Genomic DNA, 18,345 nt, shown 5'->3' on the forward strand with positions numbered 1-18,345 from the left:
ACCTTCATGTGGGAACTAGCTGAGAGAGGATGGAGTAGGGTGAAATGTTTTGACTCTGGATTCAGTTAGGCCTGAGTCTGAATATTGTCCTATTAGTTGTATAACCTTGGGCAAGTTATGAATTTGTTTTCCCAACTCCAACAGATAATACCTACATAAGAGTAGTTTTAAGAACTAAGTACTCTAATGTTTCTGACAGTGTCTAGCATAGTACCTTATAGGGTCTTCAGAAAAGAGTCATCATTTTGAGGCCCCAATGCCTTGGTTTATAATCAATGCTATAATTCCTTAACCTTAAAAAAGAAAGTTATACCGAAGTATAAGAAATGTGGCTATGTTGTACAGCAGAAACTGATACAACATTGTAAAGTAATTATACTCCAGTTAAAAACTTAAAAATTAAAAAAAAAAGAAATGTGGCTAGATTTTTAACTGAAAATTAAAAATCAGAATAAAATCCTCTAAAAATTTTGCTTGTATGGGTGGGTGAAATGTGTAAAGGTTGTCAAAAGTTACAAACTTCCAGTTACAAAGTAAGTTTGGTCTGGGGATATAATAAACCAACATGGTGACTATGGTTAATAATACTGTGTTGTATATTTGAAAGTTGTTAAGAGGATATAGGTCATAAGATTCTCATCATAAGAAAAGACATTGTAACTATGTATGGTGACAGATGTTGATAGACTTATTGTCTAGATAACTTTGCGATACATATAAATATCAAATCATTATGTTTCATGCCTAAAACTAGCATCTTTAAAAAAAAAAACAAATAATTAAATTGACAAAGAAAATAAGCTTCACATTAATCTCACTGTGTCACACTGAAAAATATCTTTCTTATCCTAAAGTTTATTTATAATCAAGGTTATTGTAAAAGGATTTGTTACTTGACAATAATAGTCGTCCAATAAACACTGGATTTCTGATTCCCAAATCATTGTAATTATCCACATAATTTAAATAAAAAGATGGGTATTTGTTAGTTGGGTAATTTTTCCACCTTAATTTTCATGTATTATAATTTGCTGTAATACCTAAAACCTATTATTTAGTCATTTTAATGAAGATTGGTTCTCTCTGGATCATAACAATGGTTTAGTTAGCTGGTCTACTGATTTCATATTTACATTCAACTGTATTTATTTTTCTTTCTTATATTCATGGGACACATATCTCAACTCTAATATTTTCAGACCTATAAAAATTGGCTTGACTATATCTCCAGGAGACAAATTCTCACTCTTTTCTGTTTCCTTCCATCCAGGTCATTTCTTTTAAAGTTGATAATGAAGAAAATACTTTGGATTCACAAACCAGTGCAACAAATGGAATGAATCCAGATGGAGTCTTATCAAAAATGGAAAATATATCTAAGACAAACAGTGCAAAAATGAGAGGGAAGAATTCCTTTGCACCTAAAGATTTTATATTTCAGCCACTAGATGGTCTGAAGACCTATCAAGTAACACCTATGACTCCCAGAAGTGCCAATGCTTTCTTGACACCCAGTTATACCTGGACCCCATTAAACACAGAAGTGTAAGAATTTAAAGTTAATAATGAATTCTTTGCTAAGATGGTTAACAATCACCTTTCTTAAATTTGTCTTGTGCTTTTTAAAGGTTAATGTTTAGTTAGTAAATTATTTTAATTATAAATCATGAAAGTTTGGTCTTTTAAAAAAATTCTTCAGAAGGGTACAGTAATGTACTAGACAGTTTTACTATTTCCTATACATTGTTTTTATCTGTATTTTCATGGTACTCTTTGTGGGTTTTTTTTGCTTTTAATAGGTGATGTTTTTATCAGTTCAGTTCAGTTCAGTCGCTCAGTCGTGTCCGACTCTTTGCGACCCCATGACTTGCAGCACGCCAGGCCTCCCTGTCCATCACCATCTCCCAGAGTTCACTCAGACTCACGTCCATTGAGTCCATGATGCCATCCAGCCATCTCATCCTGGGTCGTCCCCTTCTCCTCCTGCCCCCAATCTCTCCCAGCATCAGAGTCTTTTCCAATGAGTCAATTCTTCACATGAGATGTTTTTATAAAGACTTAGAAATAAATTTTTAGAAGAAAGAAACTGTAATACTGTAGCTCAGAAATGGCGGAGTTTTTTGTCTTTTTTGCTGAGTGTTATTTTAGAAAAATTACTTCTAAAGACAAAAATAATTAACTTGCAAAGTGAGGGAAAATCAGTTGGAATCTTTAATAGAAACAGCATGGTTGTTTTGCAAAAACTAGCTGGTAGCAAATTTACTAGAAACTGCTCAGCAGCATGCAAGACTATAGAGTGCTTATGTTCCATGAAGAGATTTTTGTAAACTTTGGATCTCATAATTAGTAAAGACAGACATTCCCACTATAGGTGTTTAAATGTGTCCAGAAAAGACACATTTTAAATAACTAGAAATGTTTCTATTTAATCCCAGATTTTTAAAAAGCAACATCATTTTGAAATCCTTCATATGAGGCTTATGTTTTAAGAGGTATATTTTTACTATTGTTTTTAGTGATAAGACTGAAGCAACAAAAGAAATCTTGGCACAAAAATGTAAAACTTTCTCTGCCAAAACAGTACCTCAAGATTCAAGTAAATCACAGTGTCCTTTGGGTTCTTTAACAGTTTGGAATAAAGGTATTGAATTTTAATTACTTTTTTACTTGCTTTTCTGAATTGTGATTTATCAGGTTATTAGGCCCTTTTCAACATATAGCCCAGGAATGTGATCTCAGGGTCAGGAAAGATGTGAAGACATGGTGAAAGGTAGCTGGAGAGAGAGAGAGTTGGAATGAGGAGTACAGACTGAGAAATAAATGTAACTTTGAAGAGATGAATATTGGGAGGCACTTTAGAGATATGTGGTGAATGGAATCTTTAAGTCAGAGATAAAATTTGAAAATTCATATTGGAAAATATTGGAAGATTTAAACAGATTTGTCTTGTGGGGGACATCATTTTGTGAGTGGCTGCTTTGAAATTTATATGTAATGTTTCCTTTAATCTATAGAACGTATCTCAAATAAAAATGGAACTACTAATGAAAATTCAAATGGCCTTTCAGTAAAAGAAGTCCCATCACATGAAGTAAATGAAGATCAGTTATCTCAGCCACAACATGATGTACCATATTTCAGGTTTGTCCATTTGTTCCTAGTATAAGAATTTTGTATTCATGTGTAGACAATTAAAACCAAGATTAACTATTTTTAGCCTGAATGTAATAGATGAATTGGGGGAAACTGAATTGTGGTGATTTTCATTTATCTTTTAAATTTTAATAATTTTTTTTTCACTAACTAGTTCCCAATTCAAAAGGTAGTAAAAGATACAAGTGAGAAGTCTTTTTCCCAAATCTGTCTCACAGAGGGGATAGTTCGAACCTTCCACAGAGGCAAGTGTTATTCATTTCTTGTGAATACTTCCAGAGTTAGATAATGCATATGTAGAATAACAAACATATTTTTTCTTTTTTTTTTAATATAAACAATAGAATGCTGTTTTGTTTCATATAATGTTAACTGTAACAGACATTCCATTTTAGTATTTAAAGAGCTTTCTCATGTTATTTTGAGTGTGTGTTTCCTAAAGGCTGCATAGTATCCAATAATATGGATATACCATAATTTACTGAATAAGTCCCTGTTGCTGATTATTTGCATTGGGTTCAATCTATACTATTATAATCAAGGCTGCAAAGAACAACATACATTTCGGTTCTCTCATGTGCAAATATATGAGGACCTCAGTTTGCATCTCCTTCAGCATGGTATGGGAGTTCCTATTTTCTCATACCTCCCCACCCCCCAAAGAACCAAATTAAAGTTTATTTTAAAAAAAAAAGAATAGGAGGCTCAGTGGCCCGTCAACTCATGAGATAGGATTATGTTTCTCTAGCTCTGAATTGAAAATTAAGTTCCTGTTTGGGGAACTTCAACATGTCACCTAAATGCCTTGGAAATGTATCAGAGGTGTGCATTTTGAGAAAGGCCCTTATATTCCACATCATACAGAAAATTATTATATCCTACAATTTTTGAATGAATATAGCAAGAAAATTCCCATACCATTTCCAGTACAATATTAACAATTTTTGAACTTTACCAATCAAATAAATAAAAATATTATCTTACTCTAGTTTTACTTTTTTTTAATTTATTTTTCCTTTTTTTGGCATGAGATCTTAGTTCCCTGACCAGGGATCAAACTGTCAGAGTCTTGAGCACTGAGACGCCAGGCAATTCCCTTTACTCTTGTTTTAATAGTCATTCTTCCTCTCATGAATGAGTATCTTTTTATATGTATAATGTTTTGGTATTGTAAGGTCTTTTAGAGGTTAACTAGTCTACTATATTGTTCAGCTGAGACATTGAGATGATAAGCAATTTATCCAATTAAATGATGTCAGATCAGAGTCAGGTGTCCTTTCTCATTTATTAAGCTATTCTCTGTTGCCATTGATTTAAACAGCTAAATTTGTCTTCTAAGAAAAACTATCCTCAGTTTTCCTGCTCAGATGTTTTTGTAAAGAAACATACTAAATTTACCTTAAGCCATGGTTTCTTAACCTTGGCGCTGTTGACATTTTAGGCTGCATAATTCCTGTTGTGGGGTCTTCTGCATTATAGGTTGTTTTGTAGCATCCCTGGCCAGCAGCACTCCTTTATTTCATGATAATCAAAAATGATTCTAGAGAGTGCCAAATGCTACCTGGTAGGAAAAATTGACCCCACTTGAAAATGCCACTGTCTTTGGATAAGCAAAGCCAAGTAAAATCTCTAAGCCCTTATCACTGTAATTTGAGACTTACAGGTTTTAGCTTCATCTTACTCACTCTTGGCAATTGGGTTGGTCATAGTTCCATGGAAAATAACTAAGAGCAGAACTAAGGAATGTCTGATTCTTTCTGCTCAGCATTTGGAAAATAAGAACAGAAATAACTGGAAATATTAGCCTGAAAAATGGGCTCTTAGTATTAACCATCCACTTAAGTTTTAGGTGTATAAGGATGGACATGGAATATCAGTATGTATTCATGGGCTTTAGTATATCGCAGTTCATAAAACAACTCAGCATCAGCTCTGGGAAATCAGTGTTGTGTAAGTGTCATAGTGCTAATGTATGTCATCATTGTAGAAATATTCTCCGGTCAGAAACTGAGAAGTTAACTTCACACTGCCTTGAGTGGGACAGGAAACTTGACTTGGACATTCCAGATGATGGTGAGGGAACACTTATATTTTTTTAATGTCTTAGCTTTGTTTATTTTAATATGGTTGCATTTACCTGAAACATAAAAATCTAGTGTTGTCCAACTTTATAGTTTCATTGTTATTCAAAATAGCAAGAATTTTCCATATGACATATATGTTCACTAATATCTCTGTGCTAAAATGGTACCTAACTTAAAAGATGTAAGTAGTTAGAATATTGACTATCATTCCTGAGAGTTAGACATTTGCCAATTTTATTATTAAATTTTTTTTACTGTGATTCCATGAATGACAACTATGTCTGATATTGCTTAATTATACAAAAATATTTTCTGAATGAAGATTACTGAAATCAATATGGATCAAATTTTGTGAAAAATTCCATAATCTTGCCTATTCAGGAAAGCTGTTTAGAAAAAATAAGTCATTTGTGTGCTGCCAGCTCAAAGTCCTTAGATATTGATGTACAATAAGTTGTTTAAGGCTGAGTTCTTATGCAATACAAGGAGAGATAGAATGCTTTGCTGTGTAGCTGTTGAGTATGAGAATGTATATTGCTAATTTTTAGCAGGAATTGAAACAGATAGTAAATGCTCTGTATTTGTATGACAAAGTTTTGTAGTAGATATTTTTTGTTTTGCTATAAAGTAAGAATTTGATTCTATAACTCTAGGATATTTAGAATGAGGTCACCTTATCAGCTGGTTGGATTGCAATAAAGATCTTGTTTTGTCCTTTAACTTTTAAAAACCTTGTATTTCCTCTAGCTAAAGATCTTATTCGCACAGCAGTTGGTCAAACAAGACTCCTTATGAAAGAAAGGTTTAAACAGTTTGAAGGACTGGTGGACAATTGTGAATATAAACGAGGTGAAAAGGAGACTACCTGTACAGATCTGGATGGATTTTGGGATATGGTTAATTTTCAGGTATGTGGTCAAATATTTTGAATATATTAACTTTGAGTCTTTTTTTTTTTTTTTTTTTTTTGAGTTAACAGTAATATGTGCTCAGTTGATAAGTCGTGTCCGATTCTTTGCAACCCCATGGACTGCAGCCTCCCAGGCTCCTCTGTCCATGGTATTTCCCAGGCAAGAATACTGCAGTGGGTTGCCATTTCCTCCTCTCGAAGATCTTCTTGACCCAAGAATCAAACCCAAGTCTGCTACAGCTCCTGCCTTGCAGGCAGATTTTTTTTTACCACTGAGCCACTGGAGAAGCCCCTAACAGTAATATAAAAGGGTTAGTAGTAGCTTCTGGGGCTAACCTCGTGGCTCAGTGGTTAAGTATCCACCTGCCAGTGCAGGAGACATGGATTCAATCCGTGATCCAGGAAGATCCCACATGCCTTGGAGCAACTAAGCCCATGTGCCACAACTATTGAGCCTGTGCTCTAGAGCCTGGGAGCCCCAACTACTGAACCCACGTGCCCAAACTTCTGAAGCCCTTCTGCCTTAGAGCCCATGAACCTCAACAAGAGAAGCCACTGCAATGAGAAGCCTGCACACCACAACTAGAGAGTAGCCTCTGCTTGCCACAAGTAGAGAAAAACCTGTGTGGCAATGAGGATCTAGCACAGCCAAAAATAAATAAAGTTAAGAAAAAAGAAAAGTAGCTTCTTATGCACCTGTAATATTATTGGGTTGGTGTAAACATAATTGTCATTTTCCCGTTGTTGAAATTTGCTGTTTGATATCGGAATACATTCTTAATAAATATGGTTAAGTTATACATCATTTTTAATGCACATTTCTCACTTTATGTTTTTTGCTGACTTATTACTTGCTGTTTGTTTTATATTTATTTTGGACTATGGAGATGTTTGACAAAAGGCGAATTTGAGCGATTTCTTTTTTATTCAAATTCAAAATGTGTTGTAAAGCAGTGGAGACAACTCGCAACATCATCAATGCATTTGGCCCTAGGAACTGCTAATGAATGTACGGTGCAGTGGTGGTTCAAGAAGTTTTGCAAAGGAGACAGAGCCTTGACGATGAGGAGCACAGTGGCTAGCTGTTGGAAGTTGACAAGAACCAAATGAGAGCAATCATCAAAGCTGATTCTCTTAAAACTACAGAAGAAGTTGGTGAAGAACTCAGTGATGACCGTTCTGTGGTTGTTTGGCATTTGAAGCACATTGGAAAGGTGAAAAAGCTCAACAAGTAGGTGCCTCATAGCTGACCTGACAAATCAAAAATATCATCATTTTTAAGTGTTGTCTTCTCTTAGAATTCTATGCAATGATGGACCATTTCTCAACCAGACTGTGACATGCAACCGAAAGTGGATTTTATACAACAACTGGTGATGACCAGCTCAGTGTTTGGACCAAGAAGTTCCAAAGGACTTCCCAAAGCCAAACTCACACATGGTCACTGTTTGGTGGTCTACTGCTGGTCTGATCCACTACAGCTTTTTGAATCCTGGCAAAACCATTACATCTGAGAAGTATGCTCAGCAAATTGATGAGATGCACCAAAAACTGCAATGCCTGCAGCTGTCATGGGTCAACAGAAAGGGCCCAGTTCTCCACAACAATGCCCGACCATACATGCACAACCAGTGCTTCAAAAGTTGAACAAATTGGGCTATGGAATTTTGCCTCATCCACCATATTTGCCTGACTTCAGTAGTCATCTATGGATGTGAGAGTTGAACCATAAAGAAGGCTGAATGTTGAAGAATTTCAAATTGTACTAGAGAAGACTTTTGAGAGTCCCTTGAACAGCAAGAAGACCAAACCAGTCAATTCTAAAGGAAATCAACATTGAATATTCATTGGAAGGACTGATGCTGAAGCTGAAACTCCCAATGCTTTGGCTACCTTATTAGAAAGGTGGCCAAAGAGCTGACTTAATAGAAAAGAACCTGATGCTGGGAAAGATTGAAGGCAGGAGGAGAAGGGGAGACTAGAGGATAAGATGGTTGGATGGCATCACCGACTCAATGGACATGAGTTTGAGCAAGCTCAGAGAGATGGTGAAGGACAGGGAAGCCTGGTGTTCTGCAGTCTGTGGGGATGCAAAGAGTGGGACATGACCTAGCAACTGAACAACACGCATATTCACCCAACTTCTTGCCGACCAACTACTACTTCTTCAAGCATCTCGACAACTTTTTGCAGGGGAAATGCTTCCACAATCATCAGGATGCAAAAAATGCTTTCCAAGTGTTCATCAAATCCCAAAGCACATATTTTTATGCTACAGGAATAAGCAAACTTATTTCTTGTTGGCAAGAATGTGTTGATTGTAATGGTTCCTATTTTGATTAATAAAGATGTGTTTGAGCTAGTTACAATGATTTAAAATTCACAGTCTGAAGCCACCCTTTTGCACCAACCAAATAAATGAGATGTTAGTACCTTTGTAAACTGTAAAGTGCTGTCAAAATGTGATGACCGATTTCTTCTCCCCATATAATCAGTGTTTTCTATTTGGGTTGGAAATTGAGTTATATTCAACTGTTGAATAATCTGTTATGCTTCTACATGTGAGAAAATGAAATCTCTTCTTTAGTAGTTGAGTTCATCTAGCAGTTACTGAGTTCCTGTGTGTGCTAGACATTGTACTAGGAGTTGATAAAATAAGGCACATTTTCTGCCCCAGAGAAATTCCAATCTAATGTAAAAAGTGCTATTAGAGAGGGAATCACTAGGAAGATTAGTAAAGGCATGGGAGGAGATGACAGTTTCCAGCTTCTTGGGCATGTTTTAGTAATAAGTATATAAAAAGCCATTTCAAGAACCTATAAGAAAGAAAGTGAAAGTGAAGTCACTCAGTCATGTCCAACTCTTTGCGACCCCATGGACTGTAGCCTACCAGGCTCCTCTGTCCATGGGATTCTCCAGGCAATAGTACTGGAGTGGATTGCCATTCCCTTCTTCAGGGGATCTTCCCAACCCAGGGACTGAACCCTGGTCTCCCGCATTGTAGACAGATGCTTTACCCTCTGAGCCACCAGGGAAGTCAAGAACCTATAGCCAACACCTATTAGACATTTCAAGAAAGCCTCAAACCTGAAAGAAGGAAGCCAAGAAAAACAAAAGAAAGGTATTTGGATGGAGGAAGTGGACCAATCTAGGAGGTATAGTATCCAAATAATAGGGATTCCAGAAAAACAGTACAGAAAAAATAGGAAATCAATGAAGTGGTTTAAAAATTTCCCCAGAACTGGAGGACATGAATTCAAGATTGAAGGTGCCTATTGAGTGCCCAGCACTGTGAATCAGAATAGACCCACACCAGCGTACTTCATTAAGTGTAACTATATGACTCTTGTGATGGAGAGAAAACTCTAGAAGCTTCCAGAGAGAAAACAAGTTTCATATAAAGGGTCAAAGATCAGAATAGCCTTGGATTTCTCAACTGCAACATTTAAAACTGGGAAAAGAATGCCCTCAAAATTCTAAGGGAAATAATTTTCCAACCTGGAGTTCTGTAGCCAACCAATCAAGTGGATGGGCATTCTCCAGGCACAACAGTCTCAGATACTACCTCCGAAGCACTCTTTCTCAGGAAGCTAAATGAGAAAGTATCTCACAAAAATGAGGGAATGAACCAAGAATGGGGGAGAAGATGAGTTTGATCCCCAGAAAGAGACCAAGAGAATTAAGGCCGGGGGGAGCCAGGAATGTTCCAAGCAGAGCAGGGGGCCTCGGGCTCCTCCAGACCTAATTCTGGAAAGTGAAACTGAGTAAAATACTTGATTTGTTTTTAAAATTGCATTAAGAGGAGATTTATACTTACTGTGCAGAGTTTAGAATGAGTCAGTGATAGATATCATACATGAACAACTAAGCAAGTGAAAAGCAAAATGAGAGGAACTCCCCTGGTGGTCCAGTGGCTGGGACTCTGCGCTCCCAATGCAGGGGGCCCATGTTCGGGCCCCAGTTGGGGAGCTGCATCCCTCATGCCACAGCTAAAGTTCTGCTTGCTGCAGCGAAGATCCTGTGTGCTGCAACTGAGATGCAGTGCGGCCAAATAAATAAATAAAATATTAAAACACAAGTCTAGAGAAAATGAGTAAAGGAACATAATTGTCTAAATAACTGTATGACTCAGATGTGAATAGTGTTTTGTTCTTTTTTTTTTTAATGTGGGCCATTTTTAAAATCTTTTTTTGAATTTATTACAGTATTGCTTCTGTTTTATGTTTTGGTTTTTTTTGCTACAAGGTATGTGGGATCTAAGCTCCCAGACCAGGGATCAAACCCGAACCCCCTGCATTGGAAGGCGAAGTCCTAACCTTTGGACTGCCAGGGAAGTCCTGTGAATAGTGTTTATGTAATCATACTGTAAGCATTACTTTGTGACCAGTTTTTATATATCTGACAATTTTCACATTGATGAGTTGGTTCACTGCTGCTGCTGCTGCTAAATCGCTTCAGTTGCGTCCAACTCTGTGCGACTCCACAGACAGCCCACCAGGCTCCCCCGTCCCTGGGATTCTCCAGGCAAGAACACTGGAGTGGGTTGCCATTTCCTTCTCCAATGCATGAAAATGAAAAGTGAAAGTGAAGTCTCTCAGTCGTGTCCGACTCTTAGCGACCCCGTGGACTGCAGCTAGTATACTTCAATGGTGATCAATTAATTTTGTGTTTCCTAGTATTGTTATTAAATTATAGATTTAAAGATATTGGATGTGTTTTCATTGTTTATAGTTACCATCTTTATTGATGCTCATTTCTCAGCTTTGGTCACTGGGAGCCTCTTCAACAAATTGGCTGTTGGGACCTTTTTTTTTTTAAGAGTTGTATTGAAGTATGATCTACATATCATAAAATTAGCCCATTTCAAGTGTTCTGTTCAATGATTTTCAATAAATTTACAGAATTGTACAACCATCACCATGATCCAAATTTAGAACATTTTTGTTATTGAAACATTTTTTATTTGGCCTTACCACTCAGCATGAGGGATCTTAGACCCCTGTACAGGGATTGAACCCAGGCCCCAGCAGTGAAAGCACTGGGTCCTAACCATTGGACCACCAGGGAATTCCCAAGACAACTTTTATCACCACAGAAAGGCCCTCTTTGCCTATCTGCAAATCAGTCTGCATTCCCACTCCTAGTCCCCCAGCAACCACTAATCTTGCTGTCTTTGTAGATTTGCCTTTTGTGAACATTTTGTATTAAGTTAGACTAATGCAGTACGTGGTCTTTTGTATGTGACTTTTTTCACTTAGCATGATGTTCTTGAGGTTTATCCATGTTGTAGATTGTATCTGAACTTTAACCAACTGATGTATGTTTAGATTGTTTCCACTCTTTGGTGATTATGAAGTCATCTATGAATATTCACGTATTGTGTGGATTTATGTTTTTATTTCTCTCGGGTAGATATGTGGAATATTGCTGGATCATATAGTAAATTTATGTTTAACTTTTAAAGAAACTGCCAAACTATTTCCCAAAGTGATTACAGCATTTTTCTTACCAACAATTGGTGTGTTCCTTTTTTACCGTATTCATACTTGTTATTGTCTGTCGTTTTTAGAATAACCATACTAGTGGGTGAGAAGTATCTCGTTATATAATAGTTTTGGTTTGTGTTTCCCTAATGATAATGATGTTAAGCATCTTTTCATGTGCTTATTAGCTGTTCATATTTTTTGGGGTAAAATATCTAGTGAAATATTTTGCGCATTTTTACATTGGTTTGCCTTTATTATTGAGTGGTAAGTGTTTTCAATATATCATGGACACAAGTCCTTTATCAGTATTATTTGCAAATATTTTCTCCCAATTTGTGGCTTGTCTTGTAATTTTCTAAATAATTTCTTTTGAAGTGTAGATATTTTAAATTTTGATGAAGTTCAATTTATCAATTTTTTTTTCTTTTTGTGATCATATCTAAGAACTCTTTTTGCATAACCACAAATCACAAAGATTTTCTGTTAGTTTTTTTTCTAAAAGTGCTATAGTTTTAGCTCTTACAGCTAGGTCTGTGAGCCATTTGGAATTTTTGGTGTGTGTATAGTGTAGGTAAAAGTCTAAATTCATCGATTTTCTTGAGGATATAAAATTTTCCCAGTACTGTTTCTTGAAAAGACTGTCTTTTCCTCATTGAACTGCAGTGGCACCTTGTTGAAATTCAGTAATCATAAAGGTAATTCTGAGTCATTTTGACATTTAAATTTTTTTTTGAGAGAGGTTGAGAATACTTATGAATATAAATACATAGTAAGGGCACTTGAAGAAAATTTACTAAACTGTTGACAGTGGGTACCTCTTTGGAGGAGATTGGAAATATCAAAAGGATGGGGATATTACTTTGAATTTTTTAAAGTGAGATTGTGAGAAGGCAAACCACAGACTAGAAGAAAAATATTTGCAAATGATATATCTGATATTTGATACAGACATATCTGCATCAAAATATACAAAGAATCCTTAAAACCACCTTTAAAGTGGTTTTAAAGTGGAGAAAAGACCTGAGCAGACACCTTGCCAAAGAAGATATACAGATGGCAAGTAAGCATTTGAAGAGATAAAGCTCAACATCATAGATCACTAAGGAATTGCCAATTAAAACTACGATGAGATGCCACTGCATGCCTATTAGAATGGCAAAAATCCAAACCACTGACTTCACCAAATGCTGGTGAGCATGGCAGGCATCAGGAACTCTAATTCATTGCTGGTGGGAATGCAAAATGGTACAGACAGTTTGGCAGTTTCTCACAGAGCTAGATATGCTCTTATCATATAATCCAGCAATCACAGTTCTTGGTGTTTACTCAAATGATTGAAAACATGTGTCTACACAAAAACGTGTACACAGATGTTTATAACGTCTTTATTCATAATTGCCAAAACTTGGAAGTAGCCAAGATGTCCTTCAGTAAGAGAATGGATAAATAAACTGTAAAAAAGAGAGAGAAGGGTTGTGTTCAGATTGTGTAATTTAGGAAACAAAAACATTTAGGATATCTCTCTTAGCATTTTAGTGATCAAAAATAATTTAGGAGAGTTATTCATATATGACATCCATTATGTGGATTTTGAAGGTTTAGAAGACAAAAAATAACAATAAACAATTTTACCATAAGAGTTTTTTACTTGAATACTGAATTGAGAATGATTTAGTCTAATTTATGTTGCCATTCTCAATTTTTTTTAAGCTTCAGTTTATTAGTTTATCATTTTAATGTGGGTTTTTTTAATTGATCTGATAAATTTATGCTTTATTTATTAACAGATAGAAGACGTGAACCAAAAATTCAGCAATCTGACCAAACTTGAGGAATCTGGATGGCAAAACAATAATAATACAAGCAAAAAAGTTTTTCGGGTAAGTCTGTGGGTTTCTAATATAGACTCTTCTAAAGAATTTTTATTTTCCAGCTTCAAAAACATTTAGCTTCAGATTTTTAAAATCATTTTATAAAATAAGTTTCATATCCTGATTGTCTTTAAAGAAAGAATAAGGAAATGAACAACACGAAATTCAGGATGATTATTTTTGGAGGGAGGAATGATAGGGGCTGTGATGGCATTAGGGGCACCCCAGGAGCTTCTGAGGTACTCAATAGCGTGTATGTGTGTGGTGGTTTTATTCTTTAAATTGTGTTTATACATAGCAGAAGTAAATAATTTATATAATGCTTAGTATGTGCCAGATGTTGTTCCAAGTACTTAACATGTTTTAACTCATTTAATCCTCAACAATCCTATTGAGGTGGTACTGGGTACTGTATCTGGAATGTGAGGCCCAGAATAGATTAAGTTACTTGCCCAAGGTGGAGCTAGGTTTCAGGCCAGACTTGCACATTCCAGAATCCCTGCTTTTATCCAGTACAGTGGATTGTGTGTCTCTTTTGAGTGATACATTTCAAAATGAAAGAATTTTAAATAGAAAAGAGGAACATTGACTCTTTAGAATGTCTGTCTTTTTCCCTACATTTTATTTTGTAAAATTTCCTATTACTTTTCTCTGTGAAATTCACTTTATCATGATAGATTCCAATGTTACATATTTGTAGATTTTTTTTTCCCTAATAATGTTTATTTATTTATTTGGCTGTATTGGGTCTTCATTGCTTTGTGAACTTTTCTCTAGTTGTGGTGAGTGGGGCACTACTCCAGTTGCAATCTGCTGGTTTCTCTTGTTGCAGAGCACAGGGTCTAGGGTATGTGGGTGGGCTTCCGTAGTTGTGGCACATGGTCTCAACAGTGGTGGCTTCCAGGCTCTAGAGCACAGGCTCAATAGTTGCGGCGCACAAGCACAGTTGCTCCATGGCATGTGGGATCTTCCGGATCAGAGGTCGAACTTGTGTCTCCTCCATTGGCAGGCGGATTCTTTACCACTAAGCCCCAGGCAGGCCTTCTAGTAATGTTTTAAACTCATTGGTTCAGATGAGCACTTTTCAAACCTCCAGTTTTCCTTTTAGATTTTAGAAAAATGCCTGTGGTTATAAAATTAGGCTTCCAGATTCGTACTTTATTATGCTGTGTAATCCAGATAAAAAACTGTTTTGACTCCTTAGGAATTTAAGATGTTAGAGTATTAAAGAAAGCTTTTAATAAAATTGTTTTGCTAATTATTATGACAAGGACTCGAAGGACACTGACAAAATTAAACGAATGAGTTTTAAATATACTAAACAGTGAAGGATACTTGAACATTTTGAAGCTACTGTGGATATTTCTTATTGAGTACTTAGTCCTGGAAACATCAGTATCATCAGTGATGGACATAATGGCTGTAGCAATATGGCAGAGCCTTGTAATTCTGTATTTTATCACCAGGTGTCTCTCTCCTCCTACTTTATTTATAAGCTACTGTTAAGCTATGGACAAATAAGATTTATCTTTTACCTATATTTGATACCGTTCCCTTCTGATTCCTATTTATTGACTTCTCATTCCATCACTTAGCCTTGTTTTCTACCTTTCCCTCTTTTTTCCATCTATTTTTAGATATATTTAAGTGTCTTATCTTTGTTTACATTAGAAAAAACAAAAACAACTAAACCTATGAGGTCCACATCTCCCTCTAGTTATCTGTACCTTCCTTTTCTCATTCCCATTTCTTTCTTCCCAGTCACAAAGTTCTCTATACTCTGTCTTTACTATTTTGATTCCCATTTACCTCTCCAACTCACTGCCATTCAGCTTCACCCTCTCCAGGCCTCTAGAACAGCTGTAACCAAGGTTATTGACCCACTAGTTCTGCAGTTAATAGACAGTTAATTATAAAATCTAGTCCCTCTGCATTATTAAATACAGTCGACTTCCTCTTTCTGAAATTATATTCTACTGGTCTTCCTCCTACCTCTGTATCCATTCTTCAGTCATGATTGCAAGTTTCTGTTTCCACTCGTCCCTTAAGTGTTTGTGATATTCAAGTTTCTACTTCAGCTCTCTTCCCTCCTTCCACTTTCTTCGTGTGCAGTTGTACCCACCCTGCAATGATTCCCAAATCTATATTTCAAACCACACTTACTGCTGACACAGTAATACTTTAAGTATCAAGATACATATAAGCTATTTATCCCAAACTGAAACCATCTGCACACACATTGATGTTTCCCTGTTCCAGAGAATGGTGGTACCATCCCTCCAGGGGCCCAAGATGGAAACCTGGTTATCTTCTATGATCCGTTCTGTTTTTCACCATTTTACCCTTGCATGTCTAAAAGATTGCTAAGTCCTCTCAATTCTTCCTCTTAAACATCTCTTGAATCTGTTTACTTTTTTCCATTTTTCCCCCTCCTTAACCTCAACTACTGGCATCTTTTCCCAGTGTCACTGTGGAAGTCTCCTTCCTAACTGGCTTGTCACCCTCCAGCCCGTTCTCCAGGCTGGACAGAGTGAGTGACCTTTCTAAAAGGCAAATTCGGTAATCCTAACCTCCTGCTTAAAAGTCATAGGTAATCTCTCTTCTTTTGTCCTCTGTGTAAATGGCCACATGTGAAGGATTCTGATTAACTGTGCTCACCTCATGCCAACTCCTCTGTGCTTTTTCACTTCTGGTTTTGCAAACATGCTCTTCTCTCTGCCTAGCCCTTTCCTTACCCCATCTTGTAGCTCACCTATTTCTGATTTCAGCTTAGGTGTGACTTCCTGGAAGCCTTCCTTGGTGCCTCTGAAGGTTGATTAATTCATAAATTCAGCCCTCTGAATTTAGTGTGAACATGACATTTATTCTTCTCAGTGTCTTTATCTAGCTCTTCCACCATGAGGCTGAGACCTCCTTTAACATTTGGCCCCAGCATTTTAGCACATACTAGGAGCTTGGTAAGTATATATTGAACATGTTAAATATTTTACATATGCTTTATTTGTTTTTCTTTTAAAATGATAATGTGTGAAAGTATTAATCACTCAGCCATCTCCAACTCTTTTGTGACCCCATGGACTGTAGCCCACCAGGCTCCTCTGTTCATTGAATTCTCCAAGCAGGAATACTGGAGTGGGTAGCCATTCCTTTCTCCAGAAGATATTCCCAACCCAGGGGTCGAACCTGGATCTTCTGCATTGCAGGCAGATTCTTTAGATGATAATGAGTAGCTTTAATAAGTGTTATAATTTCTCTTCACAGAAAAAAGTTGTCTCGGGTATAGCAAGTAAACCCAAACAGGATGATGGTGGAAGAATTGCTGCTAGAAATCGCCTCGCTGCCATAAAAAATGCAATGAGAGAGAGAATTAAGCAGGAGGAACAGGCTGAGGCAGCAGCCTCTGTAATGCCAAAGGAAGTGGATAAAATAGTGTTTGATGCTGGATTTTTCAGAATTGAAAGTCCCATTAAATCATTCTCAGGTTAGTTTTTTCTGCTGAGACTACTTAAGGGAAATACTTTCGTTGGATGGACACTTGCGTAAGAGTTGAAAAACAGTTTTCATGTGAAGATTTATGTGTTTTCACTGTGATTTCTGAGAAATAGCTTATGGAAAATAAGTTTGGTTTCCTTTTCATTTGGAGTGAAAATTTTCCTCCAGTGTTTTTGAAATGTAATGAAAGTACCTATTCCCTGACTTTAAAATACTGCCATGTAACCATCTCTTAATACTTTAGGAAGTCATTCTTTCTTATGATTTTCTAACTCTGGTTGTGTTTTTCAGTACCTGTTTTTCATAGGCTATCTTTATTAGATTGAATTTATTTACTTAGATTGAAATTAAATATAAGCCATAAATGAGAGGTCATAGTTGAAGTAATCTGTTCCTTAAATCTTGGTAGACACTTCTATTAAAGCTTTAAGTGCTAGATGTTTATTTCCAAGGAGAAGCAGACCAAGTCCTCTTTAAGTACTAATTAGCAGAAGGGATTTTTTTTTTTTTCTGTTATCTGTGTCCACTAGGAAGATTTCTGACAATAAATTTGAGTTGCTATCTAATATTTACTTTAAAATGTAAATTTATCACCAAGTATTTTATAACCTCCCAATCAATTTCGGTATCACACCTAGTGTGTGGTTTTGATGTGTTTCCTTTATTCTAAGCAGCTATGCTCCCTGGATGCCCAGGAGTTGCCTCACTCCTGATGACACGGCTCCTTGCTACTTACTTTCCAAGGATCCTAGTAGTTTGCAGGACTGTGGGTTCACTGCTGTGTGTTCTTTCATGTCCCATCTTGGCACTATGACTAGAGAGATCAAGGGTTTTGACCAAAATTTATCTTTTTGAAATTGGGAGTTTTAATTATAGAACACATAGGTTATATGAGGTTTGTTATAAAACAGAAGTCCCCCAAGAAGCCCCTATTTGTTTTGTCCTCAAGACCACCACTTCCAGTGCTTAGAGGAATTTATTTATGGCCTTTTCTAAATAAAGTGTAGATTTTTTTCTTGAATTATTTCTTTGATATACTTTCCTTGGTTCTCTGATCTTTATTCCAAAAGCACAGGTCTTTCTCCTGGTAATAGGCTATCATTCTTTCCTGTACTTGTCATTTTCTTCTACTTCCTGAATTTCTTCAACTTTCCTGTTGACGATGTTTTTAATTCCTAAGAGCTCTCTCTCATTCTTTGGATGTTCCGTTTTATAACATTCTGTACTTGTTTCTTAAGTGTGTTGTCTTATCTTTCTGCAGACATTAATGATAACTTTTATGTATTCTTCTCCTGGAAAGTCAATATTTGTTCCAAAATACTCTTATCTGTTTGGTTTTGGTTTCTGTC

General features: G+C 36.3%; 1 protein-coding gene across 2 annotated transcripts in view; it reads left to right on the forward strand.

The window, feature by feature from the left end:
• Nucleotides 1–18,345, forward strand: part of DLGAP5 (DLG associated protein 5) — a 41,923-nt gene that overhangs the window by 15,702 nt on the left and 7,876 nt on the right. For both annotated transcript variants that reach the window (XM_040226390.1, XM_040226391.1), the window contains exons 8-14: nucleotides 1,271–1,545; nucleotides 2,517–2,641; nucleotides 3,015–3,141; nucleotides 5,141–5,226; nucleotides 5,985–6,145; nucleotides 13,421–13,513; nucleotides 16,766–16,985. In XM_040226390.1, coding sequence (XP_040082324.1) covers nucleotides 1,271–1,545; nucleotides 2,517–2,641; nucleotides 3,015–3,141; nucleotides 5,141–5,226; nucleotides 5,985–6,145; nucleotides 13,421–13,513; nucleotides 16,766–16,985 — 1,087 coding nt within the window. The remainder of the gene's footprint in view (nucleotides 1–1,270; nucleotides 1,546–2,516; nucleotides 2,642–3,014; nucleotides 3,142–5,140; nucleotides 5,227–5,984; nucleotides 6,146–13,420; nucleotides 13,514–16,765; nucleotides 16,986–18,345) is intronic.

Source organism: Oryx dammah, unplaced genomic scaffold, assembly GCF_014754425.2.
Source record: "Oryx dammah isolate SB20612 unplaced genomic scaffold, SCBI_Odam_1.1 HiC_scaffold_26, whole genome shotgun sequence".
NCBI lineage: Eukaryota > Metazoa > Chordata > Mammalia > Artiodactyla > Bovidae > Oryx > Oryx dammah.